The 21,906-nt window shown below is 45.5% G+C and overlaps 1 protein-coding gene across 1 annotated transcript in view; it reads left to right on the top strand.

The window, feature by feature from the left end:
• Window positions 1-21,906, top strand: part of LOC141106781 (uncharacterized) — a 47,696-nt gene that overhangs the window by 13,512 nt on the left and 12,278 nt on the right. The window contains 15 exon segments of the mRNA XM_073597709.1: window positions 5,522-5,614; window positions 5,885-6,019; window positions 6,106-6,229; window positions 6,346-6,443; window positions 6,525-6,731; window positions 6,855-6,996; window positions 7,571-9,906; window positions 9,908-10,084; window positions 17,989-18,112; window positions 18,229-18,326; window positions 18,408-18,614; window positions 18,694-18,903; window positions 18,985-19,173; window positions 19,462-19,603; window positions 20,178-21,335. Of these exon segments, the coding sequence (XP_073453810.1) occupies window positions 5,522-5,614; window positions 5,885-6,019; window positions 6,106-6,229; window positions 6,346-6,443; window positions 6,525-6,731; window positions 6,855-6,996; window positions 7,571-9,906; window positions 9,908-10,084; window positions 17,989-18,112; window positions 18,229-18,326; window positions 18,408-18,614; window positions 18,694-18,903; window positions 18,985-19,173; window positions 19,462-19,603; window positions 20,178-21,335 (5,440 nt within the window).

Genomic DNA, 21,906 nt, shown 5'->3' with positions numbered 1-21,906 from the left:
GAGACCACACAAATCAATACCGTTTACATTTATTTCAACCATTGGCTCATCAACGGAATCAACTTCAATTACAGCTAAAGCTTGATAAAATGTGTTATCTATATTGTCACCACATCCCAGCTTATCCTAGCGCTCCCTACAGTCCCTTGCTATATGTCCACTAAATCCACACTTGTAGCAAGTGGAGAGGACACGAGGCTGCAGGGTTGGGAGCCTTACTCTATTTAGGATGATTTGTTGGTATCGGGACTGAATTCTAGGGTTTATGCGTTGTCCCTCCTTTTGTCTCCAATTGCCATGCTTTTGCCGTGGCGCTCCATAATTAGATATATATATATCACTCCCGAAGGTGGGTAAGGGGGGCCGTTACTGGTACACCCTGAGGTGTTACCTGTACTGTAGATACTGGTACCCCCTTAGGTTCAGGGACTTTTTCGTTAACCTCTGGTAGTTGTATATTCATCATTTTTGTTTTCTACCATGTCTTTCCTTTTTTTTTTTTAACACTTCGTAAGCTATTTGAGAAATCTCAACTAATTCAGGGGCAGGTTTCTTTCTCCATGCCACTGTACGAAGCTCTATTTCTTCCCTAATTTCAGACAACATTTCATCCATTAATACATTCACCAGCTCTGCTCGCTTCATATCATGCTCGTTTCATATCACTCTCATCATCTGGAATCCAATCAGTATGCTTCTGAATAGCATATTTGAATCTATTCCAGTAACACATCCTCACCTTTCTTTTGAACAACATCCATCAATGCTTGCATATCTTGCAAATACATTCCATACATCCACATACTTTTCTGACACTGACAATCAAGATCCACATATCAATATATGCAGCTTGTTGCATTTTCTCTATCCACATCAACTTTTTATACCATTTCTTTGGACATTTCTCTATACCATTTCTTTGGACATTTCTCTATACCATTTCTTTGGACATTTCTCTAAGTTGGGCAGATCTGCAATAATTGCCCTAATCTCATTAGGCTTCCAGGGGACATACACTTTTCCTATTCTTGCGGTGTAATTACCCTGGTCATCTTCCTCCCCCAGTAAAGCTACCTCTCTCAAGGGGATTTGTCCAAATGGTTCTAATTTGGATTTAAAATACTCTTTTGTCCTTAGTCTATCTTCTGGGGTACGCTGGGGTAGTAATTCCATCCGCTTCACCTGTTGCCTAGTTAATTCAGGTGAGGCATGATCTCTAGAACTCCCTACTGGAGGAGTATTAGTATCAGATTTACTTAATTTATTAAATCTTGCTAAGGCATCTGCTCTTGCTGGATTGTACTGCCACAGTTCCCCATCTTTTTCAAATGTCATTGTACCATCTACATCATAGAATGGTTGTTCTCTACGGTAATGCAGGGAATACTGTTTATTAACAAGTTTACCTATGTGTCTACACTTGCTATACCATAGGTGCAGATGCTCCTAATAATTCCCTTCTTATTGAGTCATAAGGGGAAACCCAAGCATTGGGTATTTTATCCTTATTTTATACATGTAAAGCAGCTTTCTCTGAGCACATTTTATAGGGGGGGTGGTTTATATCTTTCCTAGATAATTCTTCCCAGGCTGCTAAACATTCAATCAATCAGGCCTTTTTTTTTAAAAAAAACAAAAACAAATTAAACAATGCATCAATTGTAGGCGTATCCAAAGACCCTTCTGGCGGCCACCATTTAGACGGGTCCTTTTTATACTCCTTTTTTGTTAGTTTACACCATTTTACCATTTTACATAATGTTTCAGGGCATCTGGGTCTCCACTCACCATCATTTTGATGATAGGAGCACTTGGTTGTAATTTAACAATACTTAGCCCTGTTGCTTTTGCTATTTTCAATAACTTTTTTTTTCCCTCTTTTGTTAACCCAAATGTATTTATGACAAGCAAAACATTTTTTTTCCATATTTATCACAATTTCTCATTAATCTCTTCAGAAATTACAATAATTTGGAACTCCGGGATTGAGAGCTCCACCGTTTAACATTATGGCTGTGTACCAGCAGCCCAGTACTGAATTGAGATATCTCACTCGTTCTACTCTCAGAAGGACGTCCCCTTTCTGAGTGGTAATAGGCTAGTCCCTATCTAGACTCCCTACTCCAGAGAACACACAGCAGGTCATTCACCCATTTGTGGATATCCGCTGAAGGCAATACCAATCTGCCTTAGGACCACAAACGTTCAAAAAACACCATTCACCCATTTGTGGATATCTGCTGAAGGCAATACCAATCTGCCTTAGGACCACAAACGTTTATACAAAAAAAAATTCAACACCACCACCAACTTCTACTCACTATTCAGAAATTGTGGTACCTGCACTTATACATCCCTTCATAAAATATATATATACATTGTCATTTCTGAAGACAAGGAGAAAAAGGCAAGCGCTTAAAATGATCATTACTTAGCATGCTTTAAATTATAATAGGTACCTTTAACATTCTTTAGTAACCATACAGAGACAAGTATGCAGGCAAAATCAAAATAGGAAACGTGTTACCTTCTGTGGCTGCACTCCCCCAACCGACCCCTCCACACCGCACAGAAAAGACAGCATTTATAATGAGAAAAGAAATTGTTTTTCTCACCTGAGGCCTCTTTGTTGCTGTCCGTCCTGGAGAAGGTGGGGAGCCGGTGGTGGAGATGCAAACAAGAAGAAATGTCAGGGGTCACCAAATGTAAAGTTGAACCTTGAAATAAAGGACATCAACGCCAATAGAGCTGCATTCGTCTCACATATGGTTTACTTCAGAATATACACTGTACAGCGGACCCTTTCTCCTTAAAGTCAGGAGAAGAGTGACATACAAGAATAAAAGTACAATATTTATAGACAGTGGTTACATTGGATCCTATAAAGGGCACAAAGCCCACAGTTATGCGTCACAAGTGCGCATTTCACTTAGTATTTCAACACATGCTTGGCTAACGATTTTGGCCACAAAGTCCAACTTTTAGGGGTCATCATAACCTAGAATATTTCAAACTGATAAGTTGTTTTGACAGAAAAGGGAGAAATGATTACGAGAAATAATTACTGGAAAAGAGGTTAAGTTGACATTTGGACAGGGACTTTTTATGTCAACATCTTTCCCTATCTCATATTCCGAGAATCATTGGCAGAACATTTAGATGTTGGTCAACCCAGCCACATGTGTTGCAATACCGAGAGAATTCAGAAACTTTTCTTACTGGAACACAGATTCTCAAAAATACAGTGTATATATATTTTTAATAAAAAAGGAGGACTCTGAATATACAAGAAGATATGGTTCCTATACTTTATATATCTTCACACTTACCTGATCACACACACTCCCGCTGCCTCTCTGTTGAGGTCAGAGTTCTACTTTCACTGTCAGAAAGGAGATCACTCCACCCAACAGTCGGGTATAATCTCAGTGCCTGGTGATGGAACCCAGAGAGTGTTCCAGCCGTCATCACCTCTCTGACACTCGTGTCAGAAACCATGAATCAGACTGAGACAGAAGCACAGTTAAATCACACTTGTTTAATAATAAAAAATAAAGGTAAACAGAGTAAACGTTCAGGAACTGGAACGGATAGTCAGACAAGCCAAAACGTCAAGGAGCCGGAGATGAACGTAGTAGAACAGCAAGCAGGATCTGGAGTAAGAAGGAATGTCAGCCAAGCAAGTCTTCAACAGGAACACAGGAGAGCGTCTCTAGAGATGTGACCAAGGTGAAGGCGGAGATCATCTGGACTGGACGGCTTAAAGCGGAGTTCCGCCTAAATTATTTTTTTTTAAGTCAGCAGCTACAAATACTGCAGCTGCGCAATCCGGATGGTCCCTGCTGTCTCTGGGACCCATGTGTTTGAAGGCGTAGACTCCCGCGGGAGTCTATGCCCGGAAGTGGGTCCAAATATATGTGTTATACTGGTATCTGCACCCCCCTCCCCCCTGAAAGGTGCCAAATGTGACACCGGAGGGGGGGAGGGTTACGAAAAGCGGAGGTTCAATTTTTGTGTGAAACTCCACTTCAAGTAGGCAGGACTGATGAGCAGGATATCATTAACAGGTGAGTCACTGTGGAGAGATAGGAGCTGGCAATTAGCCAACAGCTGAGCGGCCAGCTCAGAGAAGGAAGGGCTGAGCCCAGCCCTGACAACACGGAGTCATGGAACCTGAAGGATGAAGACATGATGGGATTGTAGACTAAATCCTGGGAATGGACACTTGGCAACATTGACAAGACTGTGTTCACACTAGGGGACTTTTCTTAGGGCTGCAGTTTCTCTGAGCTCCACAAGGTGGTGACCTCACTTCTACCCAGACAGGAAGTCTCTATGGAAAACAGTTCCTATAAAGGTGTCAGGTAGAGACAGGAAGTTCCGGGTGAGAGTTGAGTTGGGAGGAAGTAGAAAGGAGACATTGTTGGAAGTACCTTTTGTTGGAAGTGGCAGTAGAGGAGGTAATAAGATCCTATTTTTTATTTACCCCCAGTAACCCCCCGTCATGTCCGTCCTCTTCCTCCATAGTCACTGTGATGTCTTTTATCTCCAGCAGATGATGATACACACATATATAGTGTGGAAACCTAGATTAACCCCTTCAGGGGCAGAACATTCCCCCACTCACGGGGCCGGAACATTTCCTTATTTTTGGAGATGTCTCACCATAGTAGTTTCTTGTAACGAGGGATGAGGGTCAGATTCGGGTTGTACTGAAATTTGATCCCAATTTCCGTAATTGGAATTCTCCTTGAATTTGTGGTCGATTTCATTTTGGTGCTCACCCATAATGCACGGCCTTTGTACTAATCAGCAGCCCATAAAGGGGGGAGGAAGTGGAACCCCTCAACCATCACTATAGGTGGGTGTCTGAGATCAGCTAATAGTGAGGGGGGAAGGTGGAGATCTCCGCCCCTCACTATAAGAAGAGGGGGGGATCTGATATTAGTGGATATTGAGGGGGGAGATAATCTCCTCCCTCACTATAAAAGAGGATCTGAGATCAGCCTTAGTGTAGATATTTTGGAGCTAGTTTTAGAGAACGGGTTGTTTGGAGTGGGAGAAGGTGGGTCATTGTCTGAGTTCTCCTAAGGAAGCCACATTCCAGGCAGGGGGCAGTAGCCAGTGCTTTCTTCAAGCTGGGCTCTGCTGAGGAAGAGGTGGTGGACAATCAGGTGTCAGACCAGACTTGGGTGTCATGGAGGGAAGATCAGGAAAGCGCTGAGGAAGAGCAGGGACATGTTGGAAGAGGGAGAAGGGTGTCCAAGTTGAGGGGAACTTCACTGTGGACAGCAGAACTCAGCCATCAACAGACATCTGGTGGCCATGGTGTCTCCACTGCTGACACTACCATTGTTGCAATCCCTTAGGCATTACCTGTATTTGAAACAACCAAATGTAACCTGCCAGTTCCCACTGGGGGAAGCCCACCTATTAACCTCTTTTATTCCTGTCCTAATATTGTACAACCAATACAGTCCTGATAATTCTCCGCTGTTCCTCTACAGAGAGGCCAACATAGATCACATCAATGAGGATGGAGGAGGACCGGAGTCACATAACTGAGAGAATACTAAACCTCACCCTGGAGATCATCTACCTGCTGACCGGAGAGGTGAGGAGGATTCTGGGAGGTCACATGACATCACTCTTATCTCTATTAATAAAACATAGACCTGACCAGAGAGGTGAGGAGGATTCTGGGAGGTCACATGATATCACTCTTATCTCTATTAATAATACACAGACCTGACCGGAGAGGTGAGGAGGATTCTGGGAGATCACATGACATCACTCTTATCTCTATTAATAACATACACATCTTGACTGAGGGGGATAATTTTGAGAATATTACATAATATTCCTTTTTTTTGTTTGAATACAGAGTTCTCCTCCTATAAAATCTGGTGACCATGTGACCATCACAGTTCCTCTACCTCACTCTCTGAAACCTGGGAGACACAACATGCAGAAGATTCTAGAAGTCGCCAAGAAGATGATGGAGCTGCTGACAGGAGAGGTGAGCGGTGCCGGGAATTCTGGGACATTATCCAGTAACAGACAAGGGATGTGTCTGGATGGTGACTGTATCATTGTGTGTGTCAGGTTCCTATAAGGTGTCAGGATGTCACTGTCTATTTCTCCATGGAGGAGTGGGAGTATTTAGAAGGACACAAGGATCTCTACAAGGACGTCATGATGGACAATCAGCCGCCCCTCACATCACCGGGTAAGAGGAGACTTTATTGTAAAGGAGAGAGCAGTACGGAGGGTCCACCTAGATCCCCCATCATCTGATAAACACATAGAAACAATGTATTCAGTCAGTGTGTGTGTTTCCTATAGATGGATCCAGTAATGGGAACCCACCAGAGAGATGTCCCCGTCCTCTGTATTTTCGGGATTCCACACAGGAAGATCACACCATCCCTCAACATCATCAGGTAGATGATTGACAACTGGCAGTAGTTATACTTTATACACAAGCATGTTTGTTACAATAAATGTTTTATAATATATTGCAGAGTGGAAACCTTGGGGATAATAATATTGTTCCTAAAGAAGAGTATAGAGAGGAGGATGAGGAGTATGGAGTGATGGAGGAGTTTTCAGAAGGACACAAGGATATGATGGAGCCACCTAATACCAGGAACCCACCAGAGAGATGTCCCCGTCCTCTGTATTCCCGGGATTCCACACAGGAAGGTCACACCATCCCTCACTGTTACAAGGTTTGTATGACGGACTATCTAGAACATGGACTCATGAAGACGATGTGTGGATTTTTTATGTGAGATCACAATATTAAAGCTTATATTTTACAGATGATATTCTCTCTCATTTTCTTAATTTAGAGTGGAGATCCAATTGATATAGAATTTGAGGTTAAAGCTGAAGAAGAAGAGACGTATGTGAGGGATGATCGGCAGTCTATGGAGGAGGATGGAATAACGGGGACATTTATAGAGGAGGACACTCCTACAGAGATCAGCACAGGTTGGTCATTAACACTAAATCCATTCCTCCACCTATACTGCTCACTGATTGGTCCAGAGTAGGGTAGGGACTGGGTGATATCAGCCTGTAATACCCTGGTCACTTTCTTGAATTGTGTTGCCCGTCCTGCACATTAGATCTTCTTTCTCTCGGATAGTCTTTGTTTTTTGTGTTGCAGACACAATTTATGTATTTAGACTGAATTTATGTCGATTCTGGGGTTCAGCTGGCAGCAAAATGTTGATTTTAACCATTGACATTGCCCAACCTAGGCACCTGGAGTATGTGTCTTGGGTCTTCTTTCCAATGCCCGGGTCCAGCAAGATCTCTGACAGAGCAATTCCCCTGGTGTTACTTGCTCTAAAGAGACAGTTCTCATTGTTTCCTCACTCTCTGACTAAGGTCCATGAATAAAGAAATGAACTGGTAGGAGATCAGAGGACCCATTTACTAGTTACCTTGAGGGGGGAATTGTAAGATCCTCAGAGAAAAAGCTGCCTGATGTGGGCGGAGTCCTGGTTTAGGGGAACCAATCTGATCATGTCTAGTAATAATCTTTGTATTTCTATTTTAGTAGATGGACGGGAGATGAGGAAAACCTCAGAGGATTGTCTCACTTTGTCTCCAGACTGTAAAGTAGAAGATGAGGACATCACACAGTATAGTCCAGGAGAAAACCCGACTACCTCAAATGTCCATCCGGCACCACACAGTGTAGATGGACCATCGTATTCCTCTTATCCTGAGGAACCTCAGACTGTGCGGGACGGTGCTGGACCATCGTATTCCTCTTATCCTGAGGAACCTCAGACTGTGCGGGACGGTGCCGGACCATCGTATTCCTCTTATCCTGAGGAACCTCAGACTGTGCGGGACGGTGCCGGACCATCGTATTCCTCTTATCCTGAGGAACCTCAGACTGTGCGGGACGGTGCCGGACCATCGTATTCCTCTTATCCTGAGGAACCTCAGACTGTGCGGGACGGTGCCGGACCATCGTATTCCTCTTATCCTGAGGAACCTCAGACTGTGCGGGACGGTGCCGGACCATCGTATTCCTCTTATCCTGAGGAACCTCAGACTGTGGGGGACGGTGCCGGACCATCGTATTCCTCTTATCCTGAGGAACCTCAGACTGTGCGGGACGGTGCCGGACCATCGTATTCCTCTTATCCTGAGGAACCTCAGACTGTGCGGGACGGTGCCGGACCATCGTATTCCTCTTATCCTGAGGAACCTCAAACTGTGCGGGACGGTGCCGGACCATCGTATTCCTCTTATCCTGAGGAACCTCAAACTGTGCAGGACGGTGCCGGACCATCGTATTCCTCTTATCCTGAGGAACCTCAGACTGTGCGGGACGGTGCCGGACCATCGTATTCCTCTTATCCTGAGGAACCTCAAACTGTGCAGGACGGTGCCGGACCATCGTATTCCTCTTATCCTGAGGAACCTCAGACTGTGAGGGACGGTGCTGTTTTTCCAACAAATAGGTTTTCTTGTACTGAGTGCGGGATGGGTTTTTCAGAGAAGTCCAATCTTTCCATACATCAGAGGTCCCACACACAGGAAAAGCCATATTCCTGTTCTGAGTGCGGGAAATGTTTTGCAAAAAAATCACGTTTTGTCACACATCAGAGGTCTCACAAGGGGAAAAAGTCGCACTCCTGTCCTGAATGTGGAAAATATTTTTCAAAAAAGGTACTTCTTCACAGACATCTGAGGTCTCACACGGGTGAGAAGCCATATTCTTGTTCTGAGTGTGGGAAATGTTTTTCAATTAAGTCATATCTTTCCTATCATCAGAGATCACACACAGGTGAGCAGTATTCCTGTCGTGAGTGTGGAAAATGTTTTTCACGTAATTACAATCTTTACAGACACCAGAGATTTCACACAGGGGAAAAGTTACTTTCCTGTCCTGAGTGTGGAAAATGTTTCTCAAGTAAATCCAGTCTTTACAGCCATCAAAGATTGCACACGGGTGAGAAGCCATATTCCTGTCCTGAGTGCGGTAAATGTTTTTCGAATAAGTCCAGTCTTTCCTATCATCAGAGTTCACACATGACTGAGAAGCCGTATTCCTGTCCTGAGTGTAGGAAATGTTTCGCACAAAAATCGGAACTTGTCAGACATCAGAGGTCTCACACGGGTGAGAACCTGTATTCCTGTTCTGAGTGCGGGAAAAGCTTTTTAATCAAAGCACAACTTCTCACACATCAGAGGTCTCACACAGGGGAAAAACCATACTCTTGTTCTGAGTGCGGGAAATGTTTCTCAAGTAAATCCAGTCTTTACAGGCATCAGAGGTCGCACACGGGTGAGAAGCCATATTCCTGTCCTGAGTGCGGAAAATGTTTTTCACGTAATTCCAGTCTTTACAGACACCAGAGATTGCACACGGGGGAAAAGTCATTTTCCTGTCCTGAGTGTGGAAAATGTTTCTCAAGTAAATCCAATCTTTACATACATCAGAGGTCTCACACGGGTGAGAAGCCGTATTCCTGTCCTGAGTGTGGAAAATGTTTCTCAAGTAAATCCAATCTTTACACACATCAGAGGTCTCACACGAGTGAGAAGCCATATTCCTGTCCTGAGTGCGGGAAATGTTTTTCAGCCAAGTCCGGTCTTTCCTATCATCAGAGTTCACACATGTCTGAGAAGCCGTATTCCTGTCCTGAGCGTGGAACTTGTTTTGCACAAAAATTGGAACTTGTCAGACATCAGAGGTCTCACACGGGTGAGAAGCCATATTCTTGTTCTGAGTGCGGGAAACTTTTTTTAGTCAAAACACAACTTCTCACACATCAGAGATCTCATACAGGGGAAAAACCATACTCCTGTTCTGAGTGCGGGAAATGTTTTTCAAAAAAGTCCAGTCAAAAGAGACATCAGAGGTTGCACACGGGTGAGAAACCGTATTCCTGTCCTAAGTGTGGAAAATGTTTTTCAAGGAATTCCCATCTTTCCAGACATCAAAAATCGCACATGGGGAAAGAAGCCGTATTCTTGCCCTGAGTGCGGGAAATGTTTTTTAGAGAAGTCCCATCTTTCTAGACATCAGAGGTCTCACACGGGGGAGAAGCCATATTCCTGTCCTGAGTGAGGGAATTGTTCCTCACTGAAGTCCTGTCTTCCCGTACATCAAGGGTCCCACACAACCCTTGAGGTGTATTAGTGCCTTGAGTGCGGGAAATGTCTTCTATGTGAATGTTGCTGGACATGTGGAGAAGAAAATAAAAATTGAGTCATTACCTCTCATTGGCTGAGTACATTTTGTGGTGTAAACTCTTGCAAGAGCTCTGTTTTCTCAAGTCGTCTTTCAGGACGAAACACGTTAACCCCACCACTTAAAAGGCGGTCCTCTAGGCCTTGTAAAATAAAAATAGAGTCATTACCTCTCATTGGCTGAGTACATTTTGTGGTGGAAGATTTCACAAACATTTACAGGTCTTCGTTTTACAAAAAAATTGTTGAACAAATGTGACACGCATGAGCTGTGACAAATGTTGGTCGTAGTTTATCTATAATCATTGGCACCTTCCAGTGGCCATAATGTGGAATTACGTTTTTTTTCTCTCCCTGAGGTACGTTTTTTTTTTTTGTTTTTTTTTTTTAGGAAAAATGTCTCAATATGGCCACTAGATGGAGCTGACGATTATAGGAAATCACTATGTTTAATGAAATGCGGTCAGAATTTTTCATGGCTGGGTGAATGCTTGTCAGATTTCCCAACACATTTTTATTTTTTATTTTTGTTATAAATAGACGCCCTCATTTTTTTTTTCATAAGGCGTGGTTTTATACAAATAAATGAGCTATGATACTTGAGAGTACAGTACACATTGAAACCATTGCTTTATGACCTTAAAGTGGAAGTAAAGTCTTTTTCTTTTTTAACCAGTACCTACAGGTAAGCCTTATCATACACTGCTCAAAAAAAATGAAAGGAATACTTTTTAATCAGAGTATAGAATCAAGTCAATGAAACCCCTGGGATATGGATCTGGTCAGGTAAGTAGCAGAGGGGATTGTTGATCAGTTTCAGCTGCTTTGGTGTTAATGAAATTCACAACAGGTGAACTACAGATGGGCAACAATGAGACGACCTCCAAAACAGGAATGGTTTTACAGGTGGAGGCCACTGACATGTTTTATTCCCTACTCATCTTTTCAGTTTTTCACTAGTTTTGCATTTGGCTAGGGTCAGTGTCACTACTGGTGGCATGAGGCCATACCTGGATCCTATAGAGGTTGCACAGGCAGAACAACTCCTCCAGGATGGCACATCAATATGTTCCATTGCCAGAAGGTTTGCTGTGTCTCCCAGCACAGTCTCAAGAGCTTGGAGGAGATTCCAGGAGACAGGCAGTCAGGGGTGTTGCTAGGTCTGCAAAAGATCTGGGGCTAGAGCCCATAGCAGTGGTCACCAACCTTTTTTGCAGGCCCAGGGGGGGTACTTCGGTGGTAAGCAATTTTTCGCGGGCAATGGCAGTGAGAGATGATGTCATCTAGCTGCTCCCCGCCGCACCTCCGACATTGAAGAGGCCTGCGCTGTGAGGGCGGAAGAGTGCTAATGTGTGGTGGGCAGTGAGAGATGATATCATCTCTCTGCTCCCGGCCGCACCTCTTTCCCACATTGAAGAGGCCTGCGCTGTGAGGGAGGAAGAGCGGTGATGTGGAGCGGGCAGAGAGAGATGATGTCATCTCAGCTCGTCCGCCCACTTCTCTCCTCTTATCCGCCTCTTTCATGCAGCCCGCCCCTCGCAGCCATGGCCCGCTGATTAGGCAGGGACCCTGCGGCAAGAGACTCGGGGCTATGGGCCCCAGATTCTGGGCTACAGCCCCAATAGCCACCCCATAGCAACGCCGCTGCAGGCAGTTATTCTAGGAGAGCTGGACAGGGCTGAAGAAGGTCCTTAATCCATCAGCAGGACCGGTATCTGCTCCTTTGTGCAAGGAGGAGCATGATGAGCACTGCCAGAGCCCTACAAAATGACCTCCAGCAGGCCACTGGTGTGAATGTCTTTGACCAAACAGACTTCATGAGGGTGGCCTGAGGGCCCAACGTTCGCTAGCGGGCCCTGTGCTCACTGTCCGACACCGTGGAGCTCGGTTGGCATTTGCCATTGAACACCAGAATTGACAGGTGCACCACTGGCGCCCTGTGGTTTTCACAGATGACTCCTCATCACCCCATCCTCATCATCTTCCTCTTTTATCTCTTCTTCAACCTCAACTTTAGAATCTCTCAGGTTTCCACTCTGAATATATAATAAAAATGACATCAATTGTATCAATGCAGATAATGTACAGATCCTAATGATACTATCAGTGATTGTTCCTCGTCTAACTGATGATGGTGAGGGATGGTGTGACCTTCCTGTGTGGAATCCCGGGAATACAGAGGACGGGGACATCTCTCCTGAATTTTCATTTTAGTTCTCTATTTTGTCAAGGAGAGAGGTGGAGGCAATGTGATGGTCCTATGATCACCAGACTTCACAGGAGGAAAACTCTAGAACTGAGTATTAATAAAAAAAAATCAAGTGACCCTCCTAGAATCCTCCTCACCTCTCTGGTCAGGTCTGTGGTTTATTAATTAATATAAGAGTGTCATGTGATCTGAAGGGGTTAATCTACATTTCCACACTATATATATGTGTATCATCATTTGCTGGAGATAAAAGACATCACAGTGACTATGGAGGAAGAGGACGGACATGACGGGGGGGGGGGGGGGGGATACTGGGTGTAAATAGAAAATAAGATCTTATTACCTCCTCTGCTGCCACTTCCAGCAATGTCTTCTCTCTACTTCCTCCCGACTCAACCCTGACCTAGAACTTCCTGTCTGTACCTGACATCACTTCCTGTCTTCCATAGCGCCATCCTGTCTGTACATGAAGCAAAAACCATAAGATTGGTCAGATACTAATTGGTATCATTCTGTGCATTGCTAGACTAGGTCTTGGTGACAGAGAGAAGCTTGGTGTTTCTCATTCTATATGTAACCCTCATCTACATCATGGACATTTTCTTCTGCCTCTTAGTAAATATGATAGTGTGGCCCTCTTTGGGGGGGGGGGGGGGGGGCAATGGTCCTTCCCAAGCAGGATATTGCTCTAAACCCCTAGGTAAATACAAGAACCAGAACCTTCAAGAGTGAGATTGATAATACATTTGTGTGACTCCACCCAGGACAGGGACTTCACCCAGGACATTGCCTCGACCCAGGAAAGAGTGCCCACCCAGGACAGGGCCACCCACCCAGGATAGTGCCTCTACCCAGGACAAGGCCTTTACCCAGGACAGATTGCCCACCCAGGACAGGGCCTCCACCCAGGACAGAACCCCACACCCAGGGCAGTGCCTCCACCCAGGACAGAGCCCCTACCCAGGACAGTGCCTCTTCCCAGGACAGAGCCTCCACCCAGTACAGGATCTCTACCCAGGACACGGCCTCCATCCAGGACAGAGCCCCCAGCCAGAAAAGTGTCGCCACCCAAGATAGGGCATCCACCTAGGACAGGATCTCTACCCAGGAAAGGGCCCCCATCCAGAACATTGCCTCAACCTAGGACAGTGCCTCCGCCTAGGGATAGTGCCCCCACCTAGGACAGGACCCCCACCCAGAACAAAACCCCCACACAGGACAGGGTCATCACCCAGGACAGGGACCCCACCTAGGACAGTGCCTCCATCCAAGATAGCGCCTCTACCTAGGACAAGAGCTCTACCCAGGACAGGGCCCCCACCCAGGACAGGCCTCCATCTAGGACAGGAGCTCTACCCAGGACAGGGACCCCCACCCAGGACAGTGCCTCCACCCAGGACAGGGCCCCCACCCAAGACAGTGCCTTGCCCCAGGACAGGGCCTCCACTTAGGACAGGAGCTCAACCCTGGACAGTGCCTCCACAAAGGACATGGCCCCCACTCAGTACAGTGCCTCCACCCAAGATAGGGCCTCCACCCAAAATAGGGCCCCCACCCAAAATAGGACCCCCACTTAGGACAAAACCTCTACCCAGGACAGAGCCCCCACCCAGGACAGTGCCTCCACCCAAGACAGTGCCTCTATCCAGGACAGTGTCTCCACCCAAAATAAGGCCCCCACCCAAGATAGGACCTCCACTTAGGACAAGACCCTTACCCAGGACAGTGCCTCCACCCAGGACAGGGCCCCCACTCAGCACAATGCCTTCACCCAGGACAGTGCCTCCACCCAGGACAGGGCCCCCACCCAGGCCAGTGCTTCCACTCAGGACAGGGCCCCCACCGAGGACAGTGCCTCCACCCAGGACAGAGCCTCCACTCAGGACAGTGCCTAAACTCAAGATAGGGCCTTCAACCAAGATAGGACCTCCATTTAGGACACAACCTCTACCCTGTTAGGACCCCCCACCCAGGACAGTGCCTCTACCCAGGATAAAGCCTCCACCTAGGACAGGAGCTCTACCCAGGACAGGGCCCCCACCCAGGACAGTGCATTGCCCCAGGACAGGACCACCACCTAGGACAGGGCCTCCACCTAGGACAGGAGCTCTACCTAGGACAGGGCCCCCACCCAGGACAGTGCCTCCACACAGGACAGGTCCCCCACCCAGGACAGTGCCTCTACAAAGGACAGAGTCTCCACTCAGGACAGTGCCTCCACCCAAGATACAGCCCCCACAAAAGATAAGGCTTCCACTTAGGACAGGACCTCTACCCAGGACAGGGCCCCCACCCAGGACAGAGCCTCCACTCAGGACAGTGCCTCTACCCAGGACAGTGCCCCCACCCAAGAGAGGACCTCCACCCAAGATAGGACCTCCACCCAAGATAGGGCCCCCACCCAAGATAGGGCCTCCACCTGGGATAGGACCTCCACCCAGAACAGAGCCCCCACTAATAGAGATACCACCAGATGAAATGTTGCAGCAAAGTCCAGTTGCAGGGGCCCCTGGGGATGATCAAGATGTGGTGTTCATTTTGGTGTTGGAGACCAGAAGACAAAGTCTGTGGTGGTTAGGAAATTCTCCATCCGTTGTTCAACCTGCATGGAACGCAGCTCTTCATCAACACAAACTGGGATGTGGCACTGGACCTCAGAGTCAGCCTTGCTACTCTGCGCTTAGTCCCTAGTAGCGTCTCTAATCTGTCATGCAACCTGAAGACAAGATCTGCGGTAATGAGCAAACACTTCCACCATTGTCCAACCAGCCTGGAATGCAGCTTTTCACCAGCAGAAATCATGGTGTGACACTGGAACTGGTCTACTCTGCGCTTAGGCCCTAGTAGCGTCTAATCTGTCATGCAGCCTGAAGACATGATCTGCCGTGATGAAGACATTCCAGCATTTTCCAACCAGCCTGGAACACAGCTCTTCATCAGTAGAAACCATGGTGTGACACTGGAACTCAGAGTCAGCCTATCTACTCGACGCTTTGTCCCCAGTAGCTTGTAATCTGTCATGCAACCTGAAGACAAGATCTTCATTAATGAGAAAACCCTTCCACCATTGTCCAACCAGCCTGGAATGCAGCTCTTCACCATCAGAAATCATGGTGTGATACTGGAACTTAGAATAATCTTATCCACTCTGTGCTTAGCCCCTAGCAGCATCTAATCTGTCATGCAACCTGAATACCAGATCTGTGGTGATGAGGAAGCTCTCCACCATTGTCCAACTACCTGGAACGCAACTTTTTTCTGACAGAAACTGTGGTGCGGCACTGGAACTCAGAGTTGGCCAATCCACTCTGCGCTTAGTCCCTAGTAGCATCTAGTCTGTCATGCAACCGACCCTCTAGCTACCACAAGTGGCAGTTGGATGCCTAACCTGACATTACCAGGGTTGACACCATTTATCTTGGGATCAGATGGAAGCATAGGGGTTAACAGATTATTTAGCAGTTATAGAATAATTAAGGTATGATGACTCAAGAAGGAAGGAATGGTGTAGGGGGCTTTTGGGGAGGGAGAGAGAATTTTTATGTTTTAGGGAGGGGTTGTTCTGGGGGGGGGGGGGTTCTCCTTTTTTTTTTGTTTTTTTGTTTGTTTGTGGGGTTGCTGTGTATAGAATGTAATGTGTTATTTTTGTATGTATTCTGGAAATATTTTTTTTCTATTTATGTTTTATGATGAGTTTGTGATGTAGAAAAAGATATTAATAAACAGATTATTGAAAAAAAAAGGGACAGGGTTAACTAGATCACAAAAGTTTAAATAAGTGTGGCGTTCCTCTTTACTATCCACAGCAGACCCTCTTCTAGGATTAGGGTCTGCTATGATTATAATGGGGAGCTCCACCTAAAAATAATGAATAAGAGTGGGGTTCCCCTGAACCTATATATATATGTCAATGATCTGGTAATTCTAATAGCCTGTAGGAGAGCTGCTCAGAAAAAAAGGAAAAGGATGCTAATAAACTGCAGGAGATCTGATAAAAAAAGGGAAATGGATTCTAACAAGCTGCAGGAGATCTGCTTAGAAAAAAGGGAAGGTATCTGCTAAAAATTGAAATGGGTGCTAATAGGCTGCAGGAGATCTGCTAAAGACCTGGGGAAGAGCTGCATTCCAAGCTGGTTGGACAATAGCTGGAGTATTTCCTCATCACAGCAGATCTTGTCTTCAGGTTGCATGAAAGAGTAGATACACTAGGAAGCATAGAGTAGGTAGGCTGACTTTTAGTACCAGTGTCATACCACGGTTTCTGCTGGTGAAGAGCTCTGTTTCAGGCTGGTTGGAAAACATTTGAAGGATATCCTCATTACCACATATCTTGTCTTCAGGATGACTGCTTATGAAGAGCTACGTTCCAGGCTGGTTGTACTATGGCGGAAGGGTTTTCTCATTACCAAAATCTTGTTTTGCAACAAAGGTTGCATGACAGATTAGACACTACTAGGGACTAAGCGTAGAGTAGGTAGGCTGATTCGGAATTCCAGTAACCATGGTTTCTGCTGGGGAAGACCTTGGTTCCAAACTGGTTGGACAATGGCTGGAGGGTTTCTTCATCACCACAGATCTTGTCTTCAGGTTGCATGACAGATTAGACATTACTAGGGACTAAGCATAGGGTAGGTAGGCTGACTCTGAGTTCCAGTGTCATACAACGGTTTCTGTTGTTGAAAACAGTTGAAGGATCTCCTCATCACCACATATCTTGTCTTCAGGTCTCTGACACAAATACAAAGGCCACATCAAGATCAGTCTCAGGAAGCTGCCACATTTAGCAGTAGTAGCAATACTGCAACTGGATGTTCAACTTGGCTGAATACCCTTTTACTTCAGCCGTTCACTGACCCCACAAACAAGCAAAATTGTATCTAAACCTGAATTCAGTCCAAATCCAGAGCTCACTCCAAGTGATCTGTTTATTGATCCCTTATTGGTGACCATTGGGAAAAGGAGCCCCTTATGTCCATAGTCAGTGGGAGAAACACATTTTACATCATCATTAAATCCTTGTTCCTGAGAGACAAAAGTTCTCCATTTCTCAAGGAACTCCTAGAAACCTTTGGAGGAACCCTGGCTGAGAAAGGCTGAACTAGGCAGTAATATATTTCTATCCCCCTTGGTGGGAGTGGGATGACCCCATCTATAAAGATATACAGTACATACACACACAGCACAAGGCCGTGTTCACACTACGAGACGTTTCTCGGGGGCTGTAGTTCCTCTGAGCTCCACAAGATGGTAATATCACTTCTTCCCAGACAGGAAGTCTCTATGGAAGACAGGAAGTGATGTCAGCTACAGACAGGAAGTTCATTGTGGCATGAGGTAGCAAGTTTTCCTCCTGTGAAGTCTGATGTTCATATGATCATCACGTTGCCTCCACCTCCCTCCCTGATAGAATAGAGAAATAAAAAGATTCCTGAAGTCACCACCAAGGTCACTGAGCAGCTGACAGGAGAGGTGAGCGGTGCTGGGAATTCTGGGACATTATCCAGTAACAGACAAGGGATGTGTCTGGATGGTGACTGTATCATTGTGTGTGTCAGGTTCCTATAAGGTGTCAGGATGTCACTGTCTATTTCTTCACGGAGGAGTGGGAGTATTTAGAAGGACACAAGGATCTCTACAAGGACGTCATGATGGACAATCAGCCGCCCCTCACATCACCGGGTAAGAGGAGACTTTATTGTAAAGGAGAGAGCAGTACGGAGGCTCCATCTAGATCCCCCATCATCTGATAAGCACATAGAAACAATGTATTCAGTCAGTGTGTGTGTTTCCTACAGATGGATTCAGTAATGAGAACCCACCAGAGAGATGTCCCCGTCCTCTGTATTTTCGGGATTCCACACAGGAAGGTCACACCATCCCTCACCATCATCAGGTAGGTGATTGACAACTGGCAGTAGTTATACTTTATACACAAGCATGTTTGTTACAATAAATGTTTTATAATATATTGCAGAGTGGAAACCTTGGGGATAATAATATTGTTCCTAAAGAAGAGTATAGAGAGGAGGATGAGGAGTATGGAGTGATGGAGGAGTTTTCAGAAGGACACAAGGATATGATGGAGCCACCTAATAACATAAACCCACCAGAGAGATGTCCCTGTCCTTTGTATTCCCGGGATTTCACACAGGAAGGTCACACCATCCCTCACCATAATCAGGTAGATGATTATCAATTATTTGTAGTTATGATTTATACACAGCATGTTTGTTACAATGAATGTCTTATTATATATTCAGACTGGAAACCTCGGGGATTATAGTATTAATGTTAAAAAAGAGATAAAAGAGGAGGATGGTGAGGATAGTGTTATGAAGAAACGTTCAGGAGGACACACGGATGTCACAATGGAGCCATCTAATAACAGAAACCCACCAGAGAGATGTCCCTGTCCTCTGTATTCCCGGGATTCCACACAGGAAGGTCACACCATCCCTCACCATCATCAGGTAGATGTTTGACAATTATTTATAGTTATACTGTATACATCAGCATGTATGTTACAATAAATGTTTTATAATATATTGCAGGGTGGAAACATCGGGGATTATTATATTGATGTTAAAGAGGAGGATGAGGAGTATGGTGTGATGGAGATTTCAGGACACAAGGATATGATGGAGCCACCTAATACCAGGAACCCACCAGAGAGATGTCCCCGTCCTTTGTATTCCCGGGATTCCACACAGGAAGGTCACACCATCCCTCACTGTTACAAGGTTTGTATGACGGACTATCTAGAACAGGGGTCTCAAAGTGGTGGCCCTCCAGCTGTTGCGAAACTACAAGTCCCATGAGGCATTGCAAGGCTGACAGTTACAAGCATGACTCCCTCAGGCAGAGGCATGATGGGACTTGTAGTTCTTCAACAGCTGGAGGGCCATCAGTTTGAGACCCCTGATCTAGAACATGGACTCATGGAGACGATGTGTGGATTTCTTATGTGAGATCACAATATTAAAGCTTATATTTTACAGATGATGTTATCTCTCATTTTCTTAATTTAGAGTGGAGATCCGATCGATATAGAATTTGAGGTTAAAGCTGAAGAAGAAGAGACGTATGTGAGGGATGATCAGCAGTCTATGGAGGAGGATGGAATAACGGGGACATTTATAGAGGAGGACACTCCTACAGAGATCAGCACAGGTGGGTCATTAACTCTAAATACATTCCTCCACCTATACTGTTCACTGATTGGTCCAGCGTAGGGCAAGGACTGGGTGATATCAGCCTGTAATACCCTGGTCACTTTCTTGAATTGTGTTGCCCGTCCTGCACATTAGATCTTCTTTCTCTCGGATAGTCTTTGTTTTCTGTGTTGCAGAAACAATTTATGTATTTAGACTGAATTTATGTCGATTCTGGGGTTCAGCTGGCAGCAAAATGTTGATTTTAACCATTGACATTGCTCATCCTAGGCACCTAGAGTATGTGTTTTGGGTCTTCTTTCCAATGCCCGGGTCCAGCAAGATCTCTGACAGTGCAATTCTCCTGGTGTTACTTGCTCTAAAGAGACAGTTCTCGTTGTTTCCTCACTCTCTGACTAAGGTCCATGAATAAAGAAATGAACTGGTAGGAGATCAGAGGACCAATTTACTAGTTACCTTGAGGGGGGAATTGTAAGATCCTCAGAGACAAAGCTGCCTGATGTGGGCGGAGTCCTGGTTTAGGGGAACCAATTTGCTCATGTCTAGTAATAATCTTTGTATTTCTATTTTAGTAGATGGACGGGAGATGAGGAAAACCTCAGAGGATTGTCTCACTTTGTCTACAGACTGTAAAGTAGAAGATGAGGACATCACACAGTATAGTCCAGGAGAAAACCCGACTACTTCAAATGTCCATCCGGCACCACACAGTGTAGATGGACCATCGTATTCCTCTTATCCTGAGGAACCTCAGACTGTGCGGGACGGTGCCGGACCATCGAATTACTCTTATCCCGAGGAACCTCAGACTGTGCGGGACGGTGCCGGACCATCGTATTCCTCTTATCCCGAGGAACCTCAGACTGTGAGGGACGGTGCTGTTTTTCCAACAACTAATAGGTTTTCTTGTACTGAGTGCGGGATGGGTTTTTCAGAGAAGTCCAATCTTTCCATACATCAGAGGTCCCACTCACAGGAAAAGCCATATTTCTGTTCTGAGTGCGGGAAATGTTTTTTAAAAAAATCACGTTTTGTCACACATCAGAGGTCTCACAAGGGGAAAAAGTCGTACTCCTGTCCTGAGTGTGGAAAATATTTTTCAAATAAGGCACTTCTTCACAGACATCTGAGGTCTCACACGGGTGAGAAGCCGTATTCTTGTTCTGAATGTGGAAAATGTTTTTCAATGAAGTCACATCTTTCCAGACATCAGGGATTACACATGGCTGAAAAGCCATATTCCTGTCGTGAGTGCGGAAAATGTTTTTCATGTAATTCCAGTCTTTACAGACACCAGAGATTGCACACAGGGGAAAAGTCACTTTCCTGTCCTGAGTGTGGAAAATGTTTCTCAAGTAAATCCAGTCTTTACAGCCATCAGCGATTGCACACGGGTGAGAAGCCGTATTCCTGTCCTGAGTGCGGTAAATGTTTTTCGAATAAGTCCAGTCTTTCCTATCATCAGAGTTCACACATGACTGAGAAGCCATATTCCTGTCCTGAGTGTGGAACTTGTTTCGCACAAAAATCGGAACTTGTCAGACATCAGAGGTCTCACACGGGTGAGAAGCTGTATTCCTGTTCTGAGTGCGGGAAAAGTTTTTTAATCAAAGCACAACTTCTCACACATCAGAGGTCTCACACGGGGGAAAAACCATACTCTTGTTCTGAGTGCGGGAAATGTTTTTCGGACAAGTCCACTCAAAAGAGACATCAGAGGTTGCACACGGGTGAGAAGCCGTATTCCTGTCCTGAGTGCGGGAAATGTTTTTCAAGGAATTCCCATCTTTCCAGACATCAGAAATCGCACGCGGGGAAGAAGCCGTATTCTTGCCCTGAGTGTGGGAAAAGTTTTTCAGAGAAGTCCCATCTTTCCAGACATCAGAGGTCGCACACGGGTGAGAAGCCGTATTCCAGTCCTGAGTGAGGGAATTGTTCCTCTTTAAAGTCCTGTCTTCCTGTACATCAGGGGTCCCACACAACCCTCGAGGTGTATTAGTGCCTTGTGTGCGGGAAATGTCTTGTATATGAATGTTGCTGGACATGTGTGGAAGAAGCACACCCTGATATACACCTCAAATATACTCCATGGCTGATCTTCATCATGTAAGAAACAGTTCAAAAGGAGATCAGAGATCACCAAAGACATGGATGAAGTGTTGTACCATGTCGGCCATTGATAGCAGGAGAAAAATAAAAATGGAGTCCTTACCTCTCATTGGCTGAGTACATTTTGTGGTATAAACTCTTGCAAGAGGTCTGTTTTCTCAAGTCGTCTTTCAGGACGAAACACGTTAACCC

This window comes from Aquarana catesbeiana, linkage group LG08 (assembly GCF_042186555.1).
Source record: "Aquarana catesbeiana isolate 2022-GZ linkage group LG08, ASM4218655v1, whole genome shotgun sequence".
Classification (NCBI taxonomy): Eukaryota; Metazoa; Chordata; class Amphibia; order Anura; family Ranidae; genus Aquarana; species Aquarana catesbeiana.
Note: the sequence above shows the minus strand (reverse complement) of the source record. Positions and strands in the feature narration are given on the sequence as shown.